Source organism: Phycodurus eques, chromosome 10 (genome assembly GCF_024500275.1).
Source record: "Phycodurus eques isolate BA_2022a chromosome 10, UOR_Pequ_1.1, whole genome shotgun sequence".
NCBI classification, from domain to species: Eukaryota; Metazoa; Chordata; class Actinopteri; order Syngnathiformes; family Syngnathidae; genus Phycodurus; species Phycodurus eques.
The window spans coordinates 27,925,968-27,948,180 of record NC_084534.1 but is presented as its reverse complement, the minus strand read 5'-3'; the positions used below and the strand labels follow the sequence as shown (position 1 = coordinate 27,948,180).

General features: G+C 45.2%; 1 protein-coding gene across 2 annotated transcripts; it reads right to left on the bottom strand.

The window, feature by feature from the left end:
- Positions 1-1,370: 1,370 nt before the first annotated feature.
- Positions 1,371-21,497, bottom strand: il17rd (interleukin 17 receptor D). 2 transcript variants are annotated; one of them, XM_061688589.1, is made up of 16 exons: positions 21,362-21,497; positions 14,024-14,078; positions 11,081-11,203; positions 8,760-8,878; positions 8,314-8,434; positions 8,191-8,235; positions 7,761-7,912; positions 7,620-7,685; positions 7,474-7,528; positions 5,548-5,658; positions 5,108-5,292; positions 4,906-5,021; positions 4,140-4,403; positions 2,849-3,280; positions 2,131-2,369; positions 1,371-2,066 (listed from the first exon to the last, which is right to left on the bottom strand). In XM_061688589.1, the coding sequence occupies exons 1-16, from the start codon at positions 21,482-21,484 to the stop codon at positions 1,951-1,953; spliced, it is 2,322 nt and encodes a 773-aa protein (XP_061544573.1). In that variant the 5' UTR covers positions 21,485-21,497; the 3' UTR covers positions 1,371-1,950. The 2 variants fall into 2 exon arrangements, with proteins under 2 accessions (XP_061544573.1, XP_061544574.1); XM_061688590.1 differs by lacking the exon at positions 11,081-11,203.
- Positions 21,498-22,213: the final 716 nt, after the last annotated feature.

The window sequence follows — 22,213 nt, the reverse complement described above, 5'->3', positions numbered from 1 at the left end:
GTCATTATTTTAAAAAGAAATGGTAAATTGCCAGATGAAACAGAATCAGAATACAAAAACATCGGAAAAACTAGAAAGGAAGTTAATAGAAATATATCCGATGAAAATAATTCTCGATTATTATATTTTTGAAAATATCAGAAAACTACACGACAATCCAAAAATATGTTACAATGATGTATATGCAATAATTGGAAAAAAAATTGAAAATCAATCAGACAAAAAAGTAAAATACATTTAAAAATATATATTTTATGAAAAATACAGACAAAACTTCCGGGTGAAAACTACTATATGTATAAATTTGAAATTTGGACGGAAATGATGAAAAGTAATTCCAACAAAATCCCAAAATACTGGATTAAAAAATAAAACAATTTAGAGACAAAAACCCCCCAAAAACATTTAGATTAAAACATTAGAAATATGAAATACAAAGTGAAAATATTTATCATTTGAAAATACATGAATATACATTTATATATTAAAAAAAATACTTTAATACAAAGTATTAGAAAACAATCCACAAATTAGACTAAAACTTGAAAAAAAGAAACGATATAAATGTCTGACATTCTTTTCAAACGTCTTGTAATAGCAGTTTATTTTCATCAGCGCCCCCCCCCCCCAACAAAAAATACAAATATTACGAATAAAATCCAAAAATATTAGGAGGAAAGAACAAACCGAGTTGTCTTGTGTCACGCTTTGCAGCAACACCTGCCGTGTTCCACTCGCAGCCAGTGCAGAGCTTTTATTGTGAAGGTCCGCTTGTGTGACCCTGGCTTCCTGTTGTTTTAAAAAGATGGGACACAATGAAGCGGCCTGTCTGCTCTTCTCCCTTCGGGAGCGTCTCATCTCTTTCTCGTCTGGTCTGCTCTGCTGTTGAAGTCCCGCCTTCCTGTTGTCCCGTCGCTGGCCTGCTTTCCAGCTACATATTTGATTAAAATCAAATATACAAAATATATATATTTTAGAATTTTTAAACTAAGAATACCTACCTATATTTTATACAAAAACAAAAAAAATATTGGAGGAATAAGAACAAGCATTTTTTAAAAATTAAGTAAATATTGTTAAAATAACATGACATTTCTGTAATTTCATTTTAAAAAATTGAAGCATACATATGCCTTATTTTAATGATTTTAAAATTAAAATTTTATACGAATGGAATAGTTTCTATTCTTTTACAAATGTTTTAAAAATAATTTTGCAATTACATTTCAAATGTAAACAAACGTTTTATTAAAATTAAACAAAATATTGTAATTTTTCATTCATTTAAATTTGTTTTTTTTATTTTTTTTCAAATTACTTTGATTTTCCAAAAAAATCAGTTAAGAATACAACAAAATGGACATGGCTAGTATGATTTTGTTTTTTTATTTTCTACATGAAGGTACTATAAAACAGTACATTTCTAGACAATGCAGAGAAACAAAAAAATAAAATGAAAACAGACATTTCCAGCAAAAATAAAAAATCTATAGACAAGCGGGAAATGCTGTCGTCCCTTTTTTTATTTTCTACAATCACTTTTTAGTGTCCCTTTTTATATAATAATAAACAAAACAAAAAAACCAAAAAAAAATCAGTTTAAATGCCATCATGTTGGCAAAAGGACAACGTCTTTAAATGTTGAGAAACAACTTTATAATCAGACAAAAAGGAGGAACCGTTCTGGCAGCGGTACACCACGGAAACAACGTTTGGGGTGGGAAAAAGTGCCCGTGTGCCAAATATCCACTCGGGATGTTTCCGTGGAACGGAAGAATATGACGAACAGGGAAAATTCCCACAAGTCCCCTGCGGGCACCACAATACTTAAATAGTGGAAAAATCTCAAACGTTTCTGGCACCGGTGAGCCCATATTCCAAAGGCGTAGTCCTTGACACTGGTTACCATGGTTACGACATCCCCAAAGCTTCACCGGACAATTCCGTACGTTACGGCGAGACCGCGGCTTCCGGTCCCGCGCTGGGCTCCAAGTGGTGCGGTTCCGCTTTACAAACCTCGGGGGCGCCGCAGTCCAGCGACGTGACGACCGGCGACTCCTCGTCTCCTACGCGACAAACCAAAACGTGGTCAAGACTTAAGCGGTCGCGGCGTTCTGCGGGCCGGCTTACCCAAACCGGACGACGACGACTCGCTCTCCGCCAGGGAGGACGAGTCGGCCCGCTCGCGCGCCAGGCCGTCCATCAAGGGGATGGACAGCTCGGACGACGGCACCGACGACTCGTAGATGCCCGAGTCGCGCGGGGGCGGCGGGTCGGGACGGCCCGCGGCGCCCGCGGGGAGCGGGGACTCCTCGTCGCCCTCGTGCGGCGGACGGGCGGGTTCCTCCGGGGAGGTTACGGACGACGTCCTGCGAGGGAGACAGAGCGGCGTCAAAGGCGTTTTAGCTCCCCCGAGGAGCTTGTAGGCGTCGTCGAACGCCGACGGACGTTTTGTAGTCGACGCTAATGCGAGGAAAGTGGAGCGCGAGCCGTTTTCAATATCCGATTTGCATATTGTCGGCTGTTTCGGAGCCTTTTGAGCGGCCTTTCAAGACGCACAGAATTTTGCCTTCCGGGACAATATAAGCACCGAAGCTACCAAGAGAAAGAGCGGACTCTCTCCTTACACCGGAAGAAGAAAGTTTGTCCCGAGCGTTTTTTGTTCTTTCCTAATCGGCAGTATAAACACGGGTCGGTTTGACCAAAACGGCGGTTTCTGACCCCCAAAAACCGAGAAAACAATGTGAACGTTACGAAGGACAATCGAGGGTGTCCGTTACGTTTTGCTCCTGGTGTCAGATCCTGGTCCCTAAACCCCGCAAATAGAATTCACTGTATGTGTACTGACCTGGACGCGCATTCCAGCCTGGATGGAAAATCCCGAGGAAGGACCGGAGTAGGACTGGGAGCGGGACTGGAAACGGGACTGGGACTGGGACTCGGGCTGAGATTTAAGCTGACAGAGGAGGCGGCGGCCAGCGACACCGAGTTCTTCGTGGGCGTCCCGTCACCGCTATCCGGCGTCTTCACCAGCACCCGGTTCAGAACCAGGGGAACCTCGGCGGCGGGAAGCGGAGGAGGAGGCGAGGAGGAGCGGGAAGCGACGGGCTTCTGGAACCAGTCGGGGTTTTGGCCCACGCGCCGGTGCATGTTGCAGATGGCCACGTAGAGCGAGTGGCCCGACTTGCTACGGAAGTAGTTCCGCCGAGAGACGTTGAGGGGCCGGGACTCCGAGCGGAGGCGGGCCAACATCTGAGGCAGCTGGTCCATCAGCTTGAACCTGAACACAAACCAGAAGGCGAATCAAGGAGAAGTCACAAGATGAGCGCATGCGGCGCAATCTCCGTTTTAGCTACGGAGGACGGGAACATGAGGGAGGCGCATTCGTGGAAACGACAACAACAAAAATAGCCATTACAAAAATCGATCATATAGATCTAAATCAATATCATAAAATATAAACTTTGGAAAATTAGTACCTACCCATGAGAAAAAAAAAAAATCTCATTCATTTAAATCTTTAAAATTGAAAAGTTTATTTTATAAAAAAAAAAAAAAAAAAAAACTATAAACTGAAAACAAACATTTTAATTCAATTAATTTGTGTGTAAATGTATAATTTGTATAAAAAAATTAACGTGTGAGAAAATGTATAATTTGTATACAAAAAATCTATATTTTATTTCAAAAATAAATTAAAAATGGTTTATTTATTCATTTAAAAATACAAAATTAAAGTGTTTAAACTAGAGTAACATAAAAAAAGAAACAAAAATATTGGACAAACAACATACCTATAAAAAAAGGATTGCATTTTACAAATGTATATTTTTTTTATATTTAACTGAACAAAACATTTAGGTTATTAAAATTTATATTTCAACATTTTATAAGAATTACAATACCTGTCCCTAACAACAACCAAAAAAGTAACGCCCACTGATGACTTTTAAAAATAAATAAATAAAATAAATTTAAAATATTTTAATCAATAAAATTCTGAGAACACTTAACACTGAAAAATATTTTCTCCATGTCGACGAAATGCAAAAGGTTGAAACGTTGATGAAAGGCGGCGTTGCGGGACTCCTATGGCTCCTCCGATCTGGTCTCCTCTGGGCTTGTGTGGCGCGGCGTACCTGGGAGCCAGACTGAGCACGGTGGGAATGTCGTCCTCGGTGGAATAGTCGAAGTAGACGGCCATGTATCGGTGGAGCTCGCCGGCGCGGCCCCGATCGTCGTCCTCCTTCACCTTGCGCAACTTCTCGCCGACGATGGCCACGCTCGCCACGAACAGGTCGCCGCCGGGCCGCCCCGACGGGCAGCGGACGTCGTCGGCGCCGCTGTTGCCACGGCGACCCACCGGCGTCTTTCCTCTGCGGCTCTTCCTCTCCACAAAGTAGCTGGAGGAAGTCAGAAAAGGACGGCGGCTGAGCGACGCAATTGATTTTGGCTCCATCTAGTGGCGGCACGCGTGAGTACAGCTGGGGAGAAATGCGGGCGCCTTCCACAAAGAAACCGGAAAGGCCGATATGAAGACACACATTCATCCATCAGTCCATCTCTTCTGCCAACTGTCCATCTACCCATCCATCAACCTATCATTCAACTTTCTATCATCCACCCGTCCATTGTTTATCCCGTTATCATCACTTCATTTGATCATATCGACCATCATCCATCCATCTTCGATCCTTCGGTCATTCTTCTGTCCATCATATCAATCCATCCGTCCAGCTAGCCATAAATTTGACCGACTAGATGTGTCCACCTAACATCCATCCCCCTCTCCTCCTATAATCTATCCATCCATGTAGTGTTGAAGAAGAAGAAAGAGGAGGAGGAGGAGGAGGAGGAGGAGGAGGAGGAGGAGGAGGAGGAGGCGGCGGTGTCGCCGAGGCGTACCGCAGTCCTTTGGAGCAAACGGTGACGATGAAGTTGGCCTCGTCCAGCTGCCTGCTGAGCCACGACATGGGACCTTCTCTGCACATCTCCAGATGTTCCCACAGGTCCAGCACCACCTGAGCACAAACACGGGCGACAGCTGAGGGCCGGCGCGACTGTCGGGCGCCACCACGTCGCGCCATCCTCGCCTTCCTCGTCTCACCTCGCAGCCGCAGAAGTCCTGCAGGAAGTACGCGAAGCTCTGGATGACGCCGGCGTGCTCGGGTCCGTCTCGGTCCGAGTAGCAGACGAAGACTTTGGGGCGGGGCCGCGGCCTGTCGGCGGCGGTCGCCGCGCTCTGATTGGACGACTCGCTGCTCTCCTCGTCCAGCTGGCTGTAGATGTTTTCTAACGGGGAGCCGGCCGTCAGTCCGCCAAATAAACACGCAATCGCTCCTACTTGCAAACAATGAAGTGTCTTTTATTTTTGTGTGTGATGATGAAAGTGTGAAGACCACCAGATGGCAGCATCGCTTTCAAAACGCACTTCCTGTTCCCTCTCCGTCAGGTGACCTCAAACTTGTGAACGCTTTGACTTGACTTTTTCCATTTATGATAGTTGGAAATGTTTCAAAACTTTTTTTTTCCTCCCCCCACTCTCACCTTGCTGCTTCTTGCGGCACATGACGGTGAAGAGCGTGGCGAAGGCCGACATGACGACCAGCGGCACCGTGATGGCCATGGCGCGGATAGGCCCCGCCCACGGGGAATGCACTGCAGTGACACGAACGCACCAGTCTTAGGAAATTGTGTTTTGCAATTTTTTTTAAATATATATATTTTTAATTGTATTATTCAATTATTCATAATTGTAATCTTTTATGATTGTATTGCGGGAATGTAATATGTAGTTAAAAATGTCATTGATAGCAACGACAGTGATATATATATATATATATATATATACAACCCCAATTCCAATGAAGTTGGGACATTGTGTTCAACATAAATAAAAACAGAATACAATGATTTGAGAATCTTGTTCAACCTACATTTAATTGAATACACTACAAGGGCAAGATATTTCCTGTTCAAACTGATGAACTTTATTGTTTTTAGCAAATAATCATGAACTTGGAATTGTATGGCTGCAATACGTTCCAAAAAAGGTGGGACAGGTAGAAAGTTGAGGAATGCTCATCAAACACGCGTTTGGGAACATCCCGCAGGTGAACAGGCTGATTGGGAACAGGCGGGTGCCGTGATTGGCTAGAAAAGGAGCTTCCCTCAATTGCTCCGTTGTTCACAAGCAAAGATGGGGCGAGGTTCACCTCTTTGTGAACAAGTGCGTGAGAAAATAGCCCAACAGTTTAAGGACAATTTTCCTCAACGTACAATTGCAAGGAATTGAGGGATTTCATCATCTACGGTCCATAATATCATCAAAAGGTTCAGAGCATGTGGAGAAATCACCGCATGGAAGCGGCGAGGCCGAAAACCGACATTGAATGAACGTGAAGAATGGCAAAGAATTCCACCTACAAAGTTTCAACAATTAGCGTCCTCAGTTCCCAAACGTTTATTGAATGTTGGGAAAAGAAAAAGTGATGTCACACAGTGGTAAACATGAACGGAACGTTCGAAGTTCATGATTATTTGCTAAAAACAATCAAGTTGATCCGTTTGAACATGAAATATCTCGTCTTTGTAGTGTATTCAATCAAATATAGGTCGAACATGATTTGCAAATCATTGTATTCTGTTTTTATTTATGTTTACGTCCCAACTTCATTGGAATTGGGGTTGTAGTATAAATATTTCAATTTACATTTTATGCACATGTATTTATATAACTAATTTTAAATGATAAAAATAAATGTAATTTGTTACATTTGACAACAGTCCAGATAGAAATATTTCTTTGCAGATTATTTTTTTTTTTTAAATGCCCCCAAAAATCTAATTGTTTTATTTAATATTAGTTTATTAATAAATTACATGTATTATTTGGTAAAAATGGTTTACAGTGGACTGAATGTGTATAATTATACATTTATAAATGATAGATACAGTGTACCCCCGCTATTCGTGGGGTCCAGGGACCGGGCCAGACCATAAATAACCAAAATCTGCGGATAATTGACACCCGTTATTATTGCTTTGAACATTTTTTTTAATTTATTTTTTATTTTTTTTAAACCCCAAAAATCCTTTAATACGCGGGGATAAACCAATGATGAGCATTTTCGGGCTTGGTTACCCCAAACAATGAAAAAACTAAGAAACATGGGGGGGGGGGGGGGGGAACAGGACGAAAAATATCTGCCATAGATGAATCCGCAGGTGCCGAAATGTGAGTACGCGGGTGTCCAGTATACATATATATGCTTTATTTTTTTATGAAATGTTTGTAAAAATTTGCTAAACTTAAACAAAAAAAAAAAAAAAAAATAAATAATTTTAAAAAATATGCAAATTTTGATGGCATTTACTATTCCTGTTCATAAATGTTTTGCTGTTTAAAAAAAAAAAAAAAAACTACAACATAAGCTCCTTGGGTGAGGTCATTGGGAGGGCAATAAGTCTCACCTTGGCTGACGTAGTACTGCGTCTGCCTCCTGGTGGTGTTGCTTTCGTCTCGTAACTGGCACACAAAAAAACAACAACAACAACAACAAAATTCCGGTTCAAAACGGCGACGGGCATGTCAGTCGTGAAGCGGTGCGTTTGCGTACCTCGATGGTGTAGGTCCCCGGAGTGACGTCCCGGAGGACGCAGGTGGTTTTCAGCCGGTTCGCGTCCTGCAAAACACATTTGCTCAGCATCAAGCCGACTTTCGACGTAACCGAGGTAACGTTACGACTTGACGGTCGTACGGCCTTGCAGCGCTGCAGTCTGAAGGGTCCGTCCTGGCGCAGCTTGTAGTAAACGTAGTAGAGGTGGAAGGCGAAGGAAGGCGGGGCCCGCTCGAAGCTCACGTGGAGCTCGGAGCCCAGCTGGGAGACGCTCAGCGTCTTCGGCTTCCAGACTGAACCAACGACAGCAGCGAAAGTTTAATGTCGCATTTGTAGACCGTGTATGGTCCTCGCATCTCGACATCGGGACCACCGCTTTTCAGGCGGAAAGGAAATCGGTACGCGCTCGCGTAACGTCATCGCCGACGAGCTTCCTTCTGCAGCGCAGCACGACGGCGATCGATTTTTCACAAAACGAAATGTATCTCACGGGACTCAAGAGGGAGACCCCGACCGCCGCCACGCACACTCACACATTCAGGTGATGACGACAACGGCGGGGTGAACTTACATGGTTTACAGACCAGGTTTTCGGAGCCCAGCAGGACTTCACAGGCTGTAACGTAACAACACGCACAAGTTGAAAAACACACGCGCACGCAGGCTAACGGTCCACGGCGGCAACGGCACTTACAGTTCGTCCTGAGGAAAGACGGCGGGAAGAAGCTGTCGTTCATCAGCGTGGGGAACGGAACAACGCGGACCATGTAGTCCGTGTCGAAGCGCAAGCCGCCCAACGGCTGACTGCTCAGCTTCTGCGGAGCCGCTCCGTCAATTAGAAATAATAGCGTCAGGAAAATAATATTATACAACATGCATCCGCCTCGTGTAAACTTTTGAACGCGAGCGCGACGGCAGCTGCGGCGGCGGTTTGTGTTATGGGCGTTCCCGGGCCAGCCGGAAGACGGAGTCTCTCCGGCGTGTCCCGGGTCCGTCCCCGTCCAGAGCCTTTAGGAACTCCGGGCCAAATTCAACAGAGATTCAAGCCTTTTGGAAAATAGCTTCATGCCTTTCTGTAACCCTTCCAGTGTCATGAGGTCAATCTTTTCTAGTCATGAAATGAGTCCACATTCGTCTCACCGTGTTCTTGTAGGAGTAGTTGAGCTGTCGCGGGTCTTTGAGCAGGAGATGTTGGCAACGTTTGCCGTCGGGATTCTTGTCCTCCAGATAAACCCGGAAACCTTTGATGTGTTCGATTCCTGCACAAACACGTCGGGAACGTCGCCGTCCCGGTCCTACCGTCACTCGTTTGCGAGGCAGAATTCCAAATTCAAATCCAACATTTTGCTTGGCCGCCTTTTGATGTCAGAAAAATATACAGTCACGACAATCTTACAGAATTTAAAGAAGTAAACCGTTTTTGTCACACTTCAATGGAAGGAACTGTTCTGATCCTTCTGGTGTGCACACCTTGGCCACCTGGGGGCAGTAAAATAGAGACACAGACTCTTCACTAATAACACTAAAGTTCTTCTTCACAGAGGATGAAGCGCGGGCCTGTGAGTCGCGTTATCGCCCGTCTGCAAATATCAGTCGCTTAAAAATGATTGACAACGCGACGGAACGGAGGGAGCGGGCGAAGCTGCCCTGCCAATTTGGAGGCAGGTTGGCGAACGGCCTCACTTCGCCGAGTTCCGTGCAGTTCTGCATGATCTCGGCGCGAAAGCGGCTAGCGTGCGCTTTCCTCATTTCCTTGACAACCGTCCTGTCGCTCGGCCCCCCCAGGTTTCGCCACCTGTGACCCCCCCCCCCCCCCCACCCACCCCCCCCCCCCCACCCTCCCCCAGTCTCGTCTCGTCCGCCCTCGCTCTCTTTCATCCCCCCTCAAAGCCTCTTTTGCTCTTGTAATGAGAGCTTTCCGTGCGCGGGACATGTTGTTCTCATTAGCCAGACAGCAGAACAGGTTTTTCCGTCTCCGGGCAGATTCCTGGGCACCTTTCCCGACTCCTTCCTTCCGTCACTCCTTAACGACCTACTTTCTCGGGCCACAGTCACTTCCAAAATGCAGACCTGTCAAATGACGTCATTTGGCCAAATATTAATTGGGTGGCGCCACTGTAAAGATTTGTATCAATTCCGTCCAATGAAACAGTTGCTGACGAGCCAGCCAATGACGGTCGAGTCACACAGTGAGGCGAAACAGAAGTCAACAGAGAAAGGAGTAACACGTGCCGACCGAGTGAACGCAATCACGGCTGACTAACTTAGCAGGAAGTGTTTTACAGATTGAAAAGTGGACACGGGCGGCGAAAAAGATACTTACTGACATTATAGCGGGTCAAATATTGCCAAAATGTTTTTAGTAATGCCTTATATTAATGGGTCTGCGGGAAAAAACAATAATGGAGAATAAATAAGTGTAATGGCGTTACTCGTGTTGCTAGGAAGAATTGCAAGTTCAACACCTAAAAATGTTCTCAGCCAACGACTCTTGCGAGGCAGAATTCCAACAAATTTTGGTAGGTTGCTTGTTGCTAGGCAGAATTCCAGGATCAATCAATTAAAATCGCTAGGTCGCTTGCTGCTAGGCTAAGTCCAAGATCAATAAATCCAAATTTTGCAAGCTCAAGCGTTGCGAGGCAAATTTCTGACATTTCGCAAGGCTGCTTGTTGCTAGGCAGAATTCAGAGAGCAACAAATGAACATTTCTTGTTAGGCAGAACGGGTGAGTTCAATCTATAGAGTTTGCTCCGCCACATTTCTTTCCCGAATTAGAATTCCTGCCAACTTGTCGCCGGCCTCTTTTGAAATGCCTGTAAAAGTCGGAGTTTTGATTATATAAAATATATATCTTATATATATTTTAAAATAGCCCCCATCAGAAGGTTTGAAGCAAAGCTTTCAAATTAGGGTTTGAAGCAAGGGTTAAGGTTTTAAATGTGGGATTCAAGACATGGTTAGGGTTATGGTTGAAAGCAATAGTTAGGATATCAAATTATGGTTTCAAGCTAGGTTCAGGTAGGGTTTCAAGTTGGGTTTAAACGACAGGGTTAGGGTTTCAAGTAAGCCTTTAAATAGGGTTAGGTTTTCTTATTATTATTATTACAGTGTTGGGGTTTGAAATAAGGGTGAGGTGAGGAGTCAAGCTGAGAGCTTCAAGACAGGGTCAGGGTTTCGAATTAGGGTCAGAGTAGGGTTTTCAAGTGGGTGTTAAAAGCCAGCGTTAGGGTTTTAAATCGAGGTTTGAAGACAGGGTTAGCATTTTAGATGAAAGTTTGAATCAAATGTTATGGTTTTCAGACAGGGTCGTGGTTTCAAATGAGGATTTGAAGACGGGATTAGGGTTTCAAGGCAGGGTGAAGCGTTTCAAGGCAAAGCAGCTTTATTTGTGCGCGGAGAACGGCGTCTCCGTTTGAGAATCATTCCGAAGGAACACGCGATACCGTACGTAAATACCGTACCTAGCGGACTGGCGGACCAGTGGACGAGCACCCCGGCTTGGTCGTCGCAGGCCAGATGCGTGAAGGAGACGTTGGCCACCTCGTGGATGACGTGCTTGCCCGGCGGAGAGTTCAACGAGCAGTCTGGGAAACACAAACATCGCCGTTAGCAACCCAGGCTAACTAACGTAGCACGGCTATCGAGGCGGAGTCTTCAAAGTCCAAACTCGCTTGAGGGGCCCAAATTTAAAACCTAACCGTGCCTTCGACCCCAAGCTTGAAACCTGAAATCTGTCTTAAAACCACCATCTGAAACCCGGACCCCCGCCTTGACACCGGAACCCTCTTTCAAATCCTTTTCGGGTTTCACTAAGCCTCTTCCAAATCCAATTTGAAAAACCCAAACAAGTGTTGCAAGCCTGATTTCAAACACTAATCCAGCCTCGGAAGCCTAATCTTTGTTTCAAACTCTAAATTTGAAAAGCGAACCTTTGCTTGCAACCCTAATTTACAAACGCCGTCGTGAACAAATGTCGTCTTTGTGCGGTTAAAGACAGAGCTCGAGGAGCGGAGAGGAAGGGGGGCCGGGGGGGCTCGGACACGACTCGCTGCTCCTCTTTGACGGAGGTGAAGAAGAGGAAGAGGAGGAAGAAGGCTCGCGTCCCGCCGCTCGCCGGGGGCGGACGTCGTCTCTCAGGGCGGCGGATGCGACACGAGTCACCGATCCGCTTCGGGAAAGATGAGGAGGAGGACGAGGCTCACGTTCGGGGCTGAAGGGGAAGGTCGAACGGACGCTAAGCTCATTAGCATAACGGCTCGCGAAGATCGTCGAACCCTCGAAGGTTCCGACAAATATTAGACCCCGACGTCAGTTTAAGCGAGAGGCGCCCGATTGGGCGGACACGTCTCAAGGACGCGCGCTCACACTTGAACAGGAAGTCGGCCATTTTGGGTTGAAGCAGCCATTACTGAAAACACATCATCCTTGAAAACACTTTTGTTTTTTTTGGAGCCATTGCTTACGTTAACTTCGACACGAGTAGAATATTAAAAATGCTACTTTCAACACTGCCTGAACAGATCAGCAGATAAATGGAGCGACGACGTTTAGGGCCGAGCTCAACGTGCAATTATACGATTACAAAACACGCTCGAACGCAATTCGTTATAATTGTTAGGTTAGAAGTTGTTTGAAGTTAAAGACACGATTGAAGTTTTTTTTTTTTTTTTTTTAAACTGACATCACCATGGCTGATCATCTGAGACCGACTCAGGGGGGTCAAAGTGCATTTTATCGTCTTCCAATGACATCGCCACCATCACATTCTTCATCCGAGGGGAAGAAGAGGTAGTGGGGCGCGCACACACACACACACACACACACACACACACACACACACACACGTAGACTGACATAAAGCGTTATTGTCATGTAAAAGCAGCTCTGAGCCGCACGCTGTGGATTCAACTTCCTTCCTAATACCTTTTTTTTTTTTTTCCTTTCATGTTGGATTCTTCATTTCAAAGCTACTCGACCTCTGAACCCTGGCCCGCGCGCTATTCACGACATCATACGAGACGGACCTCTGCCGAGGCAAAGCGGAAGCCTCGACGGGGACGGCAGAACGATGGCACACAAACCGACAAATCATCGAATCTTTGGAAACGCCGCTAACCTTCGTTGGAAAACCGAACCTTCGGTTTGAAATCCAAATTTGAAAGGAAACCTTTTGCTTGAAACATTCATTTCAAACGGTATCCCGGTCTTCAAACCATAACTCGCTACCATAAACCCGTCTTAAAACCCACATTTCAAATCCAAACCCTGAAGTGCAAAAAAAAAAAAAAAAAAGGTTCTCGTACTCGAGGAGCGACAACAAGTTTGTTTCGGGCCGTTTTTAAAGATGAAAGACGACGCACACAAAAGGGCGATGCGAGTGTGCGACTCGCTCACGGTCACGGACAAAAGGGGCAGCCGGCCAGGAATCGGCCACAGTTCAAGAACTTGACTTGTACCCGGAAAGGGACAAAAGAGGAGGGAAGCAGGGGTCTTTAAGAGTCTGTGTGTGCGTGTGCGTGCGTGTGTGTTTTGGGGGCATTTTAGGGAACATGAGGTGACAACAACAAAACTCGTGATCTTTTTTTTTTTTTTTCTTCTTTTACTCACTCAAGGCTCAAATGTTGCTTTTATTTATTTATTTTTATTTGCGAAGCGAAAAGATTCGCACGTAAAAGTCAATTCAACCGCTAGGAATACGTACAATACGTTTACGGCGCACACTACGTGCATTTGCAGCTTCGCTCGTTCATTGGAGGCCATTTTCAAAAGCGGTTTTCAGTTCTCCAAATGTGTGACCGACTCGCCTCACGACTCAAGGGCGGCGTTTGTAAACGCACCTTTCGCTATTCACTCCGTGAACTGCGTCATCTTTACTTACGATGCCAACTCACACTTTCTACTACCTACCGCAACACGTAGAGTGTTTACACCGCATATATGCAGTCCACAGTTTTCGACTGTCAGGTGCCGAAACTTGTTTGACTCCCCCACGTGTTAGCATTTCTCTCCCTCGTAATCGACGTGACAAGCGGAGATTCGCCGCCGTTATCTTTATCTTCAACTCAAAGGCCGTGCTGATCTCAAATACAAAGCAATGCAACGCCGCCATCTGCAGGGATCCGTCGGTCATTACGGTGCTTCGCAAACCGGAATTCCAATAACAGGGGAGCGAGATCCTCATCCGCGCTGAAAAACGCACTTGGCGAATATTGGTCGGTGGCAGGAAACGATCGGATTGCAGTTGACGAAGCTAAACACCCGCGGCAGTGAAAGGGTGAACTCGACGAAGAATGAAAACGGCGCCATCCGTGGCTTTGCCTGCAAATGTCATTCGTGTGCTACATGTGACATTTTAAGTCGGCAGATGTGCGTTTGTTGAAATACAACATAAAAGTCAAACTCACTGTCGCTTCGCAGCGTGACGGCCAACCTGCGACCTCCATCTGCTCCGGGCTGCGTCTGCGTTAAACACACGAGCACATTTATTACTATTGCTAATCAAATCAATCCAAAAAAAATAAATATCTTTGGCGTAGCCTGGAAATGTGTCTTCGTTAGAATACAGCGTCCCTGCAAGAAAGATTGGGCAAATATTTTGAAGCTGAAAATGACTCAATCCAGACTTCAGAGGGAGGAGTATTGAATGCTTTTTTGAGCACTCAACTACACAGCCTGTATTTCCCCCCTTTTTTTTTGTTTTGTTTTTAAACAATTAAAAACACCTTTTCAGTCCTGAAAGCACAGTCAATCAAGATGGCTGGGTTCTGTGTGAAAGTGTCTTCTGTGTCTGTGTGTGTGTGTGTGTGTGGGGGGGTTTACATCGCGTTGAAGCGCTCTCATGCGGTCCTCTCCGGGGCAGCGCCTCACGACGCGCTGGACGCGAGCCGCCTTTACAACTTTGACCTGCTCGTCGAGTCAGACGCGCGCGCATACACACGCCGTCATCCGGCTCGTTAGAGGTGTCAGACATTGGTAACACGTGCACACAACGACCAGCACGCGCAAACACCTGAGAGCAAGCAGGCAGGCAGATGTCCCGCTGTGTGCGCGTGTCTGAGATGCCTATTAGCAGCCACTGTAATTCAACAGTTGGTCCACGCACGCATGCGTTTGTCGTTATGGGCCTGTGAAGACCCTCATTGCCCTCAAGCCACACACACACACACACACACACACACACACTAAAATGTCATCACAATGATGAGGTTTGTGCCTCACAAACATGGAAAGACAGGCATAAAAAATGAAAGTATGTCAAGGGTTGGGGCACACAAGCATAGAAAGACATGAACACAAACACACACAAAATAAAAATGTTCACGCAATAAAGGCCTTTTCACACTGCATTTGGTTTTGTTAGTGTTTGCAGTCGAGCAGTGCTCGAGGAGGATGGTGCCCCGGTGCAAGCTTGCCCGTATTCGGAAATGCCTGCGCTGGTTGGTCTGTAGCCGTTAACACTGAAATCACTCCGCCAGCCGCTCTCTGAACGGGTGCGCCTTCTGACGTCACCGCGGTTTTTCAATTCGAGGGCGCTTTGCGTCACGACACGCAGTCCTCGTGTCCCCGCAGCATATGCACAGTGAATGGGTTTGTTGACGGCACGCCGAGAGTTTCTAGTTGCAGTGAGAAAAGGCCTTAGAAGAGGGATGTCAAAGGCTGTGCCACACAAGCATGACAAGCGTTGTCATACACAGGCATAAAGAGACAAGACCAACCGCACAAACCTAGAAATACAGGAACACAGAAACACACAAAATGTCTACACAATAAAAGTGGGATGTCGAGGCTTTGGACACACAAACATACAAAAACAAGAACGCACACAAGACGTGACTATTTTTGTTCCACACAAACTCAGAAAGACAAGAGCACAGATACACACAAAAGCGAGGCGGATTGTGCTGCCCAAACAGAAAAGCGAGAACATAAAGACATTCGCAAAAAAGGCAGCGTATGGCAAAGGACGGCGTCGGGCCACACATGCATAGAAAGACATGAAAAACACAAACAAACACAAAATAAAATGGCCACACAAGAAACGTGTGATGATCATTTTGTGTTCAAAATTACTATTGAGTGAGTAAAACCTAAATTGCTGACTTCCTGCTCCTACTCAGCCTGAGACCCCTTAAAATCTGTAACAAAAAAAAAAAAAAGAAACAACAACATTACGATAAGAAGCAATGCCTGAAGCTAAAGAAGGCTAAAGCTAAGAAGAAGTTCCCGAGGTGGAATCCCCCAAATGACTTCCTGAGCTAATCACGCAGCTAATTGCAGCCCGAGCTCGCGGAAGACGCGGCGATTCATCACAGCGCTGGCGGCAAGAAAGGCGGCGGCGGCGGCTGGCGGAGAGAAGTGACGAAGGAGGGAGCGAGGGATGACGGAAGAGGCAACAATCAGCAGGCCTGCAGGGGAGGAATCCGATTCAACAGGAAGCGGTTCAATTATGCGCGTCCAGGTCCATTTTGTTTGCGGACTCGCTTCCAGATGTGCGCGTTCAAGCCCAACGATACTTTTGCTTCAAATCTTTTGTTTCGCAAACATCAAAAGGATGGGACATGGTGCGATTTGCTTTTTTTTTTTTTTTGTCTGTGCCTTTGTTCCTTCTTCTGGCGTCTCACTAAAAAGACAAAGAAAAAGCAAAACGGACTCCAGTTTAACAGGTTAGCATCGCCGTCTGTCTCGGAAACCTGCTTCCGATTGCGGCGCAATTCCCCAGTAGGAATTTGTGGCTGCTTCGAACCAAAATGGCCGAATTCCTGCTCAATTTCGCCTATGGGTCCTTGAGACTTTTCCATGCGTCCTGTTATGAGAAAGAAACGTGCCCGCCAAATTTCACGTCAATCGGCAACACTGGTGTCCGGGACTGAATAGGTTTGGTTTGGTTGTTTTTTTTTCCCAGATTTTCCGGCGTCACTACTGACAGAGCAATGGTTGCTTAAATCCAAAACCTGTTCAATTCCAGGCATAGGTCCTTGAGACTTTTTCCTGCATCCTGTTATGAAACACATATCCGCCAAATATTATATCAATTGGTGAAACTGGAGCTGATTTTGTTTCCCCCTCTCCTAACTTCACAAGCGGCGCTACAGAATGAATGAGAGCGCTTCAAACTCAAATGGCCGACTTCCTGTTCAATTTTTTTTTGCAAGGGCCCTTGAGACTTTTTCCTCCTCCTCGTTATGATGGACGTCTCCCCAATTTTACGTCCATTGATAAAAGCGGCATCCGTGGCTGATCTTTATCTTCTTATTTCTATTTCCATTATTTCATAAGGGGGGAAAACAAGTTGATTGCGTTCCACAGTTTGTTTTTTGTGGCGGGGGGGAGGGGGGGGGGGGCGGGGTTGGCATCATTTCTTTGCCATAGCATGAAGGTAGTCCAGGTGCGCTTTGCATTCTGGGATATATATAAAAAAAAACAAAAACAAAAAAACATTACATCTGCACCGGAATGCAGACCTTCCTTCTTCCTGCATTTATTTGCCAGACACATCTGGAGTTGTCATGAGGTCGGCAAGTCTTTTCCCCCAAGTGAGTGTGCGCGTGCGTTTGCCTACGCGTGCGTCGTTGAAAATAAAAGAAAAATCTGGAAGTAAAGCTGTGATCAGCAGCTGTGCAGGAGGAATTAGTGTGAACACAAGTGAGATGCAACAATGCAACCTGAAGAAAGAAGTGCGTGTGTGCGTGTGTGTGTGTGTGTGTGTGTGTGTGTTCGCGTGCGCAGCCAAGCAGAGATTTCCCACCAACAGGAACAAAACCCGCAGCTTCCACCTCCTGCATGACTGCCCCTCAATAAAGCCCCCAACAGTCCGACTCCTGCTGAGATTCTGACTCCTCTATCCCCAAAAACGTGAACAAATCCATTCCTTAGTTCCGCACGGAAAGAGGAAAGCGCGTGTAATTCAATGACACGAACAAATGCATGAAATGACCAAAACAAACACGCGCCGAGGCAGCGCTTCTCGAACCGGGGTCCGCCCGCCGCAGCTTGGGGTTCCCCGGAACAGCTGGCGAAAATTTTTCTTTCAAATTCAATAAAAATGCATACCGACGCCAGGACAGCATTTTTTGTGTGTGCGCAAAAATCGGTTTCAAGCGGTTTACGAAAAGACCCAGTTCAAATTTAAAGTCAAAATAAACAAAGAGAATTGCAGGTTGCTTAGTTAAAACAAGCAAATCGCATTAGGTTCAGAGCGGCCCACTAGCTTAATGCTAACACGAATAGAAAAGGCCACTGACATGCTAACGGGTAGCATCGATCGTCGCAATTTTACAACCCTTATTTGAACACAACAATACATGCAGCCTGATAATATAACAATACTCACAGCCATAAATTCTTTATCCTCTACCAAAAATGAACGATATTCGGGCAATTACAATAGATTACAATATGAAACAAACAAAAAAAATAACAAAAATGCAGCTTGTACAGGCAGTGTGAAAGGGGCATCACTCAATCAAAAAATATGGACGTCATCATTTCACACATTTTCGTACAAATGTTTATTTTCATGTCGCTGAAGAAATTATGTCTCGACTGTTTTGTTGCTCATGCTGCAACTTTACGGGATCGCTGTATGAAAGGGGCTTAAAGGAAATGTTTTTGTTTTGTTTTGTTTTGTTTTATTAAAGCGATTTGGTGCGCGGGGTCCACCGCAATTCCGACTCGTCTTCCCACACAAACCCAGCAGGAAGACAACGAACGGCACGACGACGGAACTCAGCCGGACATTTTACGTCAAGGACGGCGAGGCGCTCTGATACCAAAAACATACAAGCCCCCCGCGGCACGCAGAGAGGCAGGACGGCGGCGAGAAACCTGCCTGGAAAGTTGCGATTCCGGTTCCGGGAGGAAGCGGACCCATTTTCCCCGAGCGTCCTCCTGCGGATGTTCGACACGCATGCGGACGAGCTGCCGGCGAACAAGAAGAAAAACGCGCGCGCGACGGTCTGGCTTTGTCGAACGCAAAGGGATGTTTTTCCAAGGGCGAGTGTAGTAGTACGAGAATTCTTCCAAAACATGGCTGAGTTGTTGTTTCAAGTTGTTAGTTGCCACTTCCAGTTCACTGTAAAACGGAACATAAAACAAAAAGAAGTACATTTAACCAAACCGCATGAACTTGTCTTATGAAAGTACACTAGCTTAATGCTACCACATAATGAAAAATTCCACGGAAGGGCTAACAAATCTAGCAACGAAACTCACAGGCATATATTTTGTATCTTCTGCAAAAACTACTGATATTGCTGCAACTCGTGAGAAGTTGGTGCCGTCTCCAGGTTTTCTGACGGACCGAACCAGTAAACTGAATGATCATCCATTCACGCTTGTGCACTTTCTCAACTCTCAATTTAAAATAATGTGACATTTTTTCAATGGGGGGATGGATTTCTTTTCAAATCGGATTGGCCCATTTTAGTCACAAAATTAAGACGAATAGCGGGGAACACCGTGTCGGGTGTTAATTCACTAAAAGACGTCGCCACCTACAGGCCCGGCATGCACATAACTTTCCTGGCTTTATTAGCTCGTATCGTAAAACCTCAAACGCACTTTTTTTTTTTTTTTTTTTTTTTTAAACCTACACACGCACCTAAAAACCTCACACCTGTTAAATAGCAGACCCTCAAACCCCCACGTTGAGCCGTCTTTGATGTGTGTGCGTGTGGGACGGCAGTTAAGGTGGGGGTTGTTGCGGGGAAGGAATGTTGCAGCAGAGTAAACAGTGTGAGGCTTCCTGTAGACAACACTTCAAAGGCTGAAAGGGGAAACGCAGATAGCGCACGCACACACGCACGCGCACGCCGAACCTGGAGAGCACTCACAGTCCACAAGGATGCTCAGACATGACGCCAATTAAATATTGATTTGATATCCTTAAACTCCAGATCAAGGATTCTTCTTCTTCTTACAGTAGTACACGTATGCATCCTTCTTTAGCGCACTAGTAGAACAACTGTGTCTTGCTAATGACGTTTTTCCGTGACTAATGCTGCTTTTTGGCCTGCTAGTATGCAATTCAAAATCAAACCTGACTGGTAAACTACTGTGGTGCATGAGTAACACTACCAGGCCCAACTAGTAGGCATGTGCCCGGCACTAGTAGCCTCCTGGATGCTACTAGTAGCACCAAAATGCTAGTTTTGCATCACTTAGTAGCATGGAGTCGTCCTACTAGTGTGCTGAAATGTCACATTTGTAGAAAAAAGGTTACTAGTCTCTCTCTCTCACACACACACACACAAAACACAGAGCGAGAGATGATGACCTCACATCATGTAACCCCCGAAGCAACGAAATCTTGGAGCGGAGATAAAACAACCAAAGTCAAATCAGATGGGGGTTTTTTTTTTTTCTCTTTTAAAAAGGAAAAACAAGATTTGTCAAGTTTTTGAAGGTTGTGTTTGCCAAATGTGTTTTTAGCACAGCTGCTAACAGCACATGTGGCCTGACGGGAGTCCACAGGGATCCTTCCGAGACCCCCAAAAGCAAGTGAAACACATCAAATGGCAGGAAGTCAGCTCTTTTTTCTTTTTTTTTTTTTTACTACCCGCAATTGACCCAAAGCCACAAAAAACATTGGTGGGTTCAATTGGTTCAGGTTGCCCACCCCTCCTTCAGAACAGCAACAATTGACTTCAACATGTTTAGACAACACAAACCTTCACCTTCAGCAACAATCACAATATCGGAATTCTCCACATTCCACACACGTGATTACAATCATTTGACAGAATTTATTACCATTTTGGCTCAATTACAAAAAAAGCCCAACTGAGGGCAAGTAACAAGGTTTTTTTCCCCCCTTTTTGATTTAAAGACAGGGATGTCCACAAGTTTGCACGGAGCAAACTCTCTTTTCAATTCAATTTCGATTTCGGATTTAAAAGGTGTGCCACATTCTTGTTATTGTCTCCCGGTTCTACATGATTATATCGATTTGACAGAGTTATACCAATCCTGGCTAAATTGCACACGAGCTGACTTGAGGGCAAGAAACAAGGTGAATTGATGAAACATTTATTCAAAATGACAACAAGTTTTCAACCTTTTTTTTTTCTCCCCTGAAGTGATTTTGAATGTTCAGGTATGCAGCAGACAATGGAATTGTCAATTGTCGATTTTACAGGATTTGAACTGCTTAGCTCAAGATTACACCAAGGCCGAATTGAGGGCACGAAACAAGGCTAATGGATGACACTTGTTAAAAAAATTGCAACAATGTCCACACGTTTACAAAGCGGCAAACCATCTTTAAATGGCCACTTTTTCAAACGGAGTTCGGCTTAGGACGGTACGCAACATTGTAATTGTCCAACTCGCCCACCACGATTACAACCGATTTGACGGAGTCAAAACAATTGTGGCCGGATTACACACGAGCCGAACTGAGGGCCAGAAACGACGCTCACTAACCGACTGTTGAAAAAGTGACAATTATGTCCGCGCGCTCGCACGGTGCCGTGCAATGTTTGTCTTCCCCCCCAGCAGAGTTCGGCACGGAAGGTAAGCAACAGGTAAATTGATCGGCGCCATTTGAGATGAATTCAAAACGTTCGATTCGATCGAACTTCACGCTAACAACGTACAAAGTGTGTGACAAAAGTATGACAAGAGGGAAAAGTGCGTCGACACCTGAACGTGTTCACGACTCACTGGGTGACAAGTGACGACATCACCAATCACAAAAACTCCACAAAGTGATTTATTATTATTACTTTTTTTGTTTTTTTTACCTTGAAGCCACATCGTTCCTGGTTGTTCCTCCTGTTGCCCGCAAGCGTTGCTCCACGAGAAACATGATTCCACACGAGGAGCAAAGCGGGGAGACACACGAAGAGGAGCCGAGACGCCGCCATTCCTCCCCGAAGCCTCCACAACTTCTACTCAGGACCAGCGCGCGCGCGCCCGCGCAGCCCCGCGCATGCGCAACTCTGCGCGTGTGACAGGGGACTCAAGTACAGCGGCGCCTTGATTTGAAGTTACAAGGATTTCCTTGCGTTTGTGCGTGCGCGTCTTGACCACCGGGGGGCAGTGTCGCATAAATATACACGATGAAGACAGTCACAATAAACTCAATAAGTTGCAGTAGTAGTCGTTTTTTTTACATCTGCCAAATTGCTGCCACCGTCTTGCGCTCGTATCTCAATTTTTTTTTTCGGACCTCAAAGCAAAAAAATCGTCCGAATATCTTGAAAAAGTCATAAGTCGAGGTACCACTGTACATAATTGTAACATGATCTACTTATTTATAGATTTTTTAAAAAACTATTATGTAATAGATTTGACAACTATATCTAATTGAATTGTGATTATTTAATGACATTTGTATCTGATTTTGTATTTGTTTTTTACTTAAATAAATTGAAATTGCATTTGATAAGTACATTTGCATTTATTTAATGGCATTTATAAGTATTGTCTGCCTTCATTTAAGCTACTTAATTGGATATGATTTATGAAAGGACATTTAGATTTAATTAATGGTGTTTTTAATGATTTAATGGACCATTTGATTACATTTCAGATTAGTATTTTTATTTAAAATTTTTTTAACGGAATGACTTTTTATTGTAGGCCGGCCGGTG

What these genes read in the sequence shown, in the direction of transcription:
- il17rd (XM_061688589.1), bottom strand. Translation starts at nt 21,484, where the DNA reads ATGGCGGCGTCTCGGCTCCTCTTCGTGTGTCTCCCCGCTTTGCTCCTC. An exon ending in CTGGTCCGCCAGTCCGCTAG is followed by an intron (nt 8,879 to 11,080) that starts GTACGGTATTTA and finishes GTGTTTGTGCAG; the next exon opens with GAATCGAACACATCAAAGGT. An exon ending in GTTTGCTCCAAAGGACTGCG is followed by an intron (nt 4,404 to 4,905) that starts GTACGCCTCGGC and finishes GACTTCCTCCAG; the next exon opens with CTACTTTGTGGAGAGGAAGA.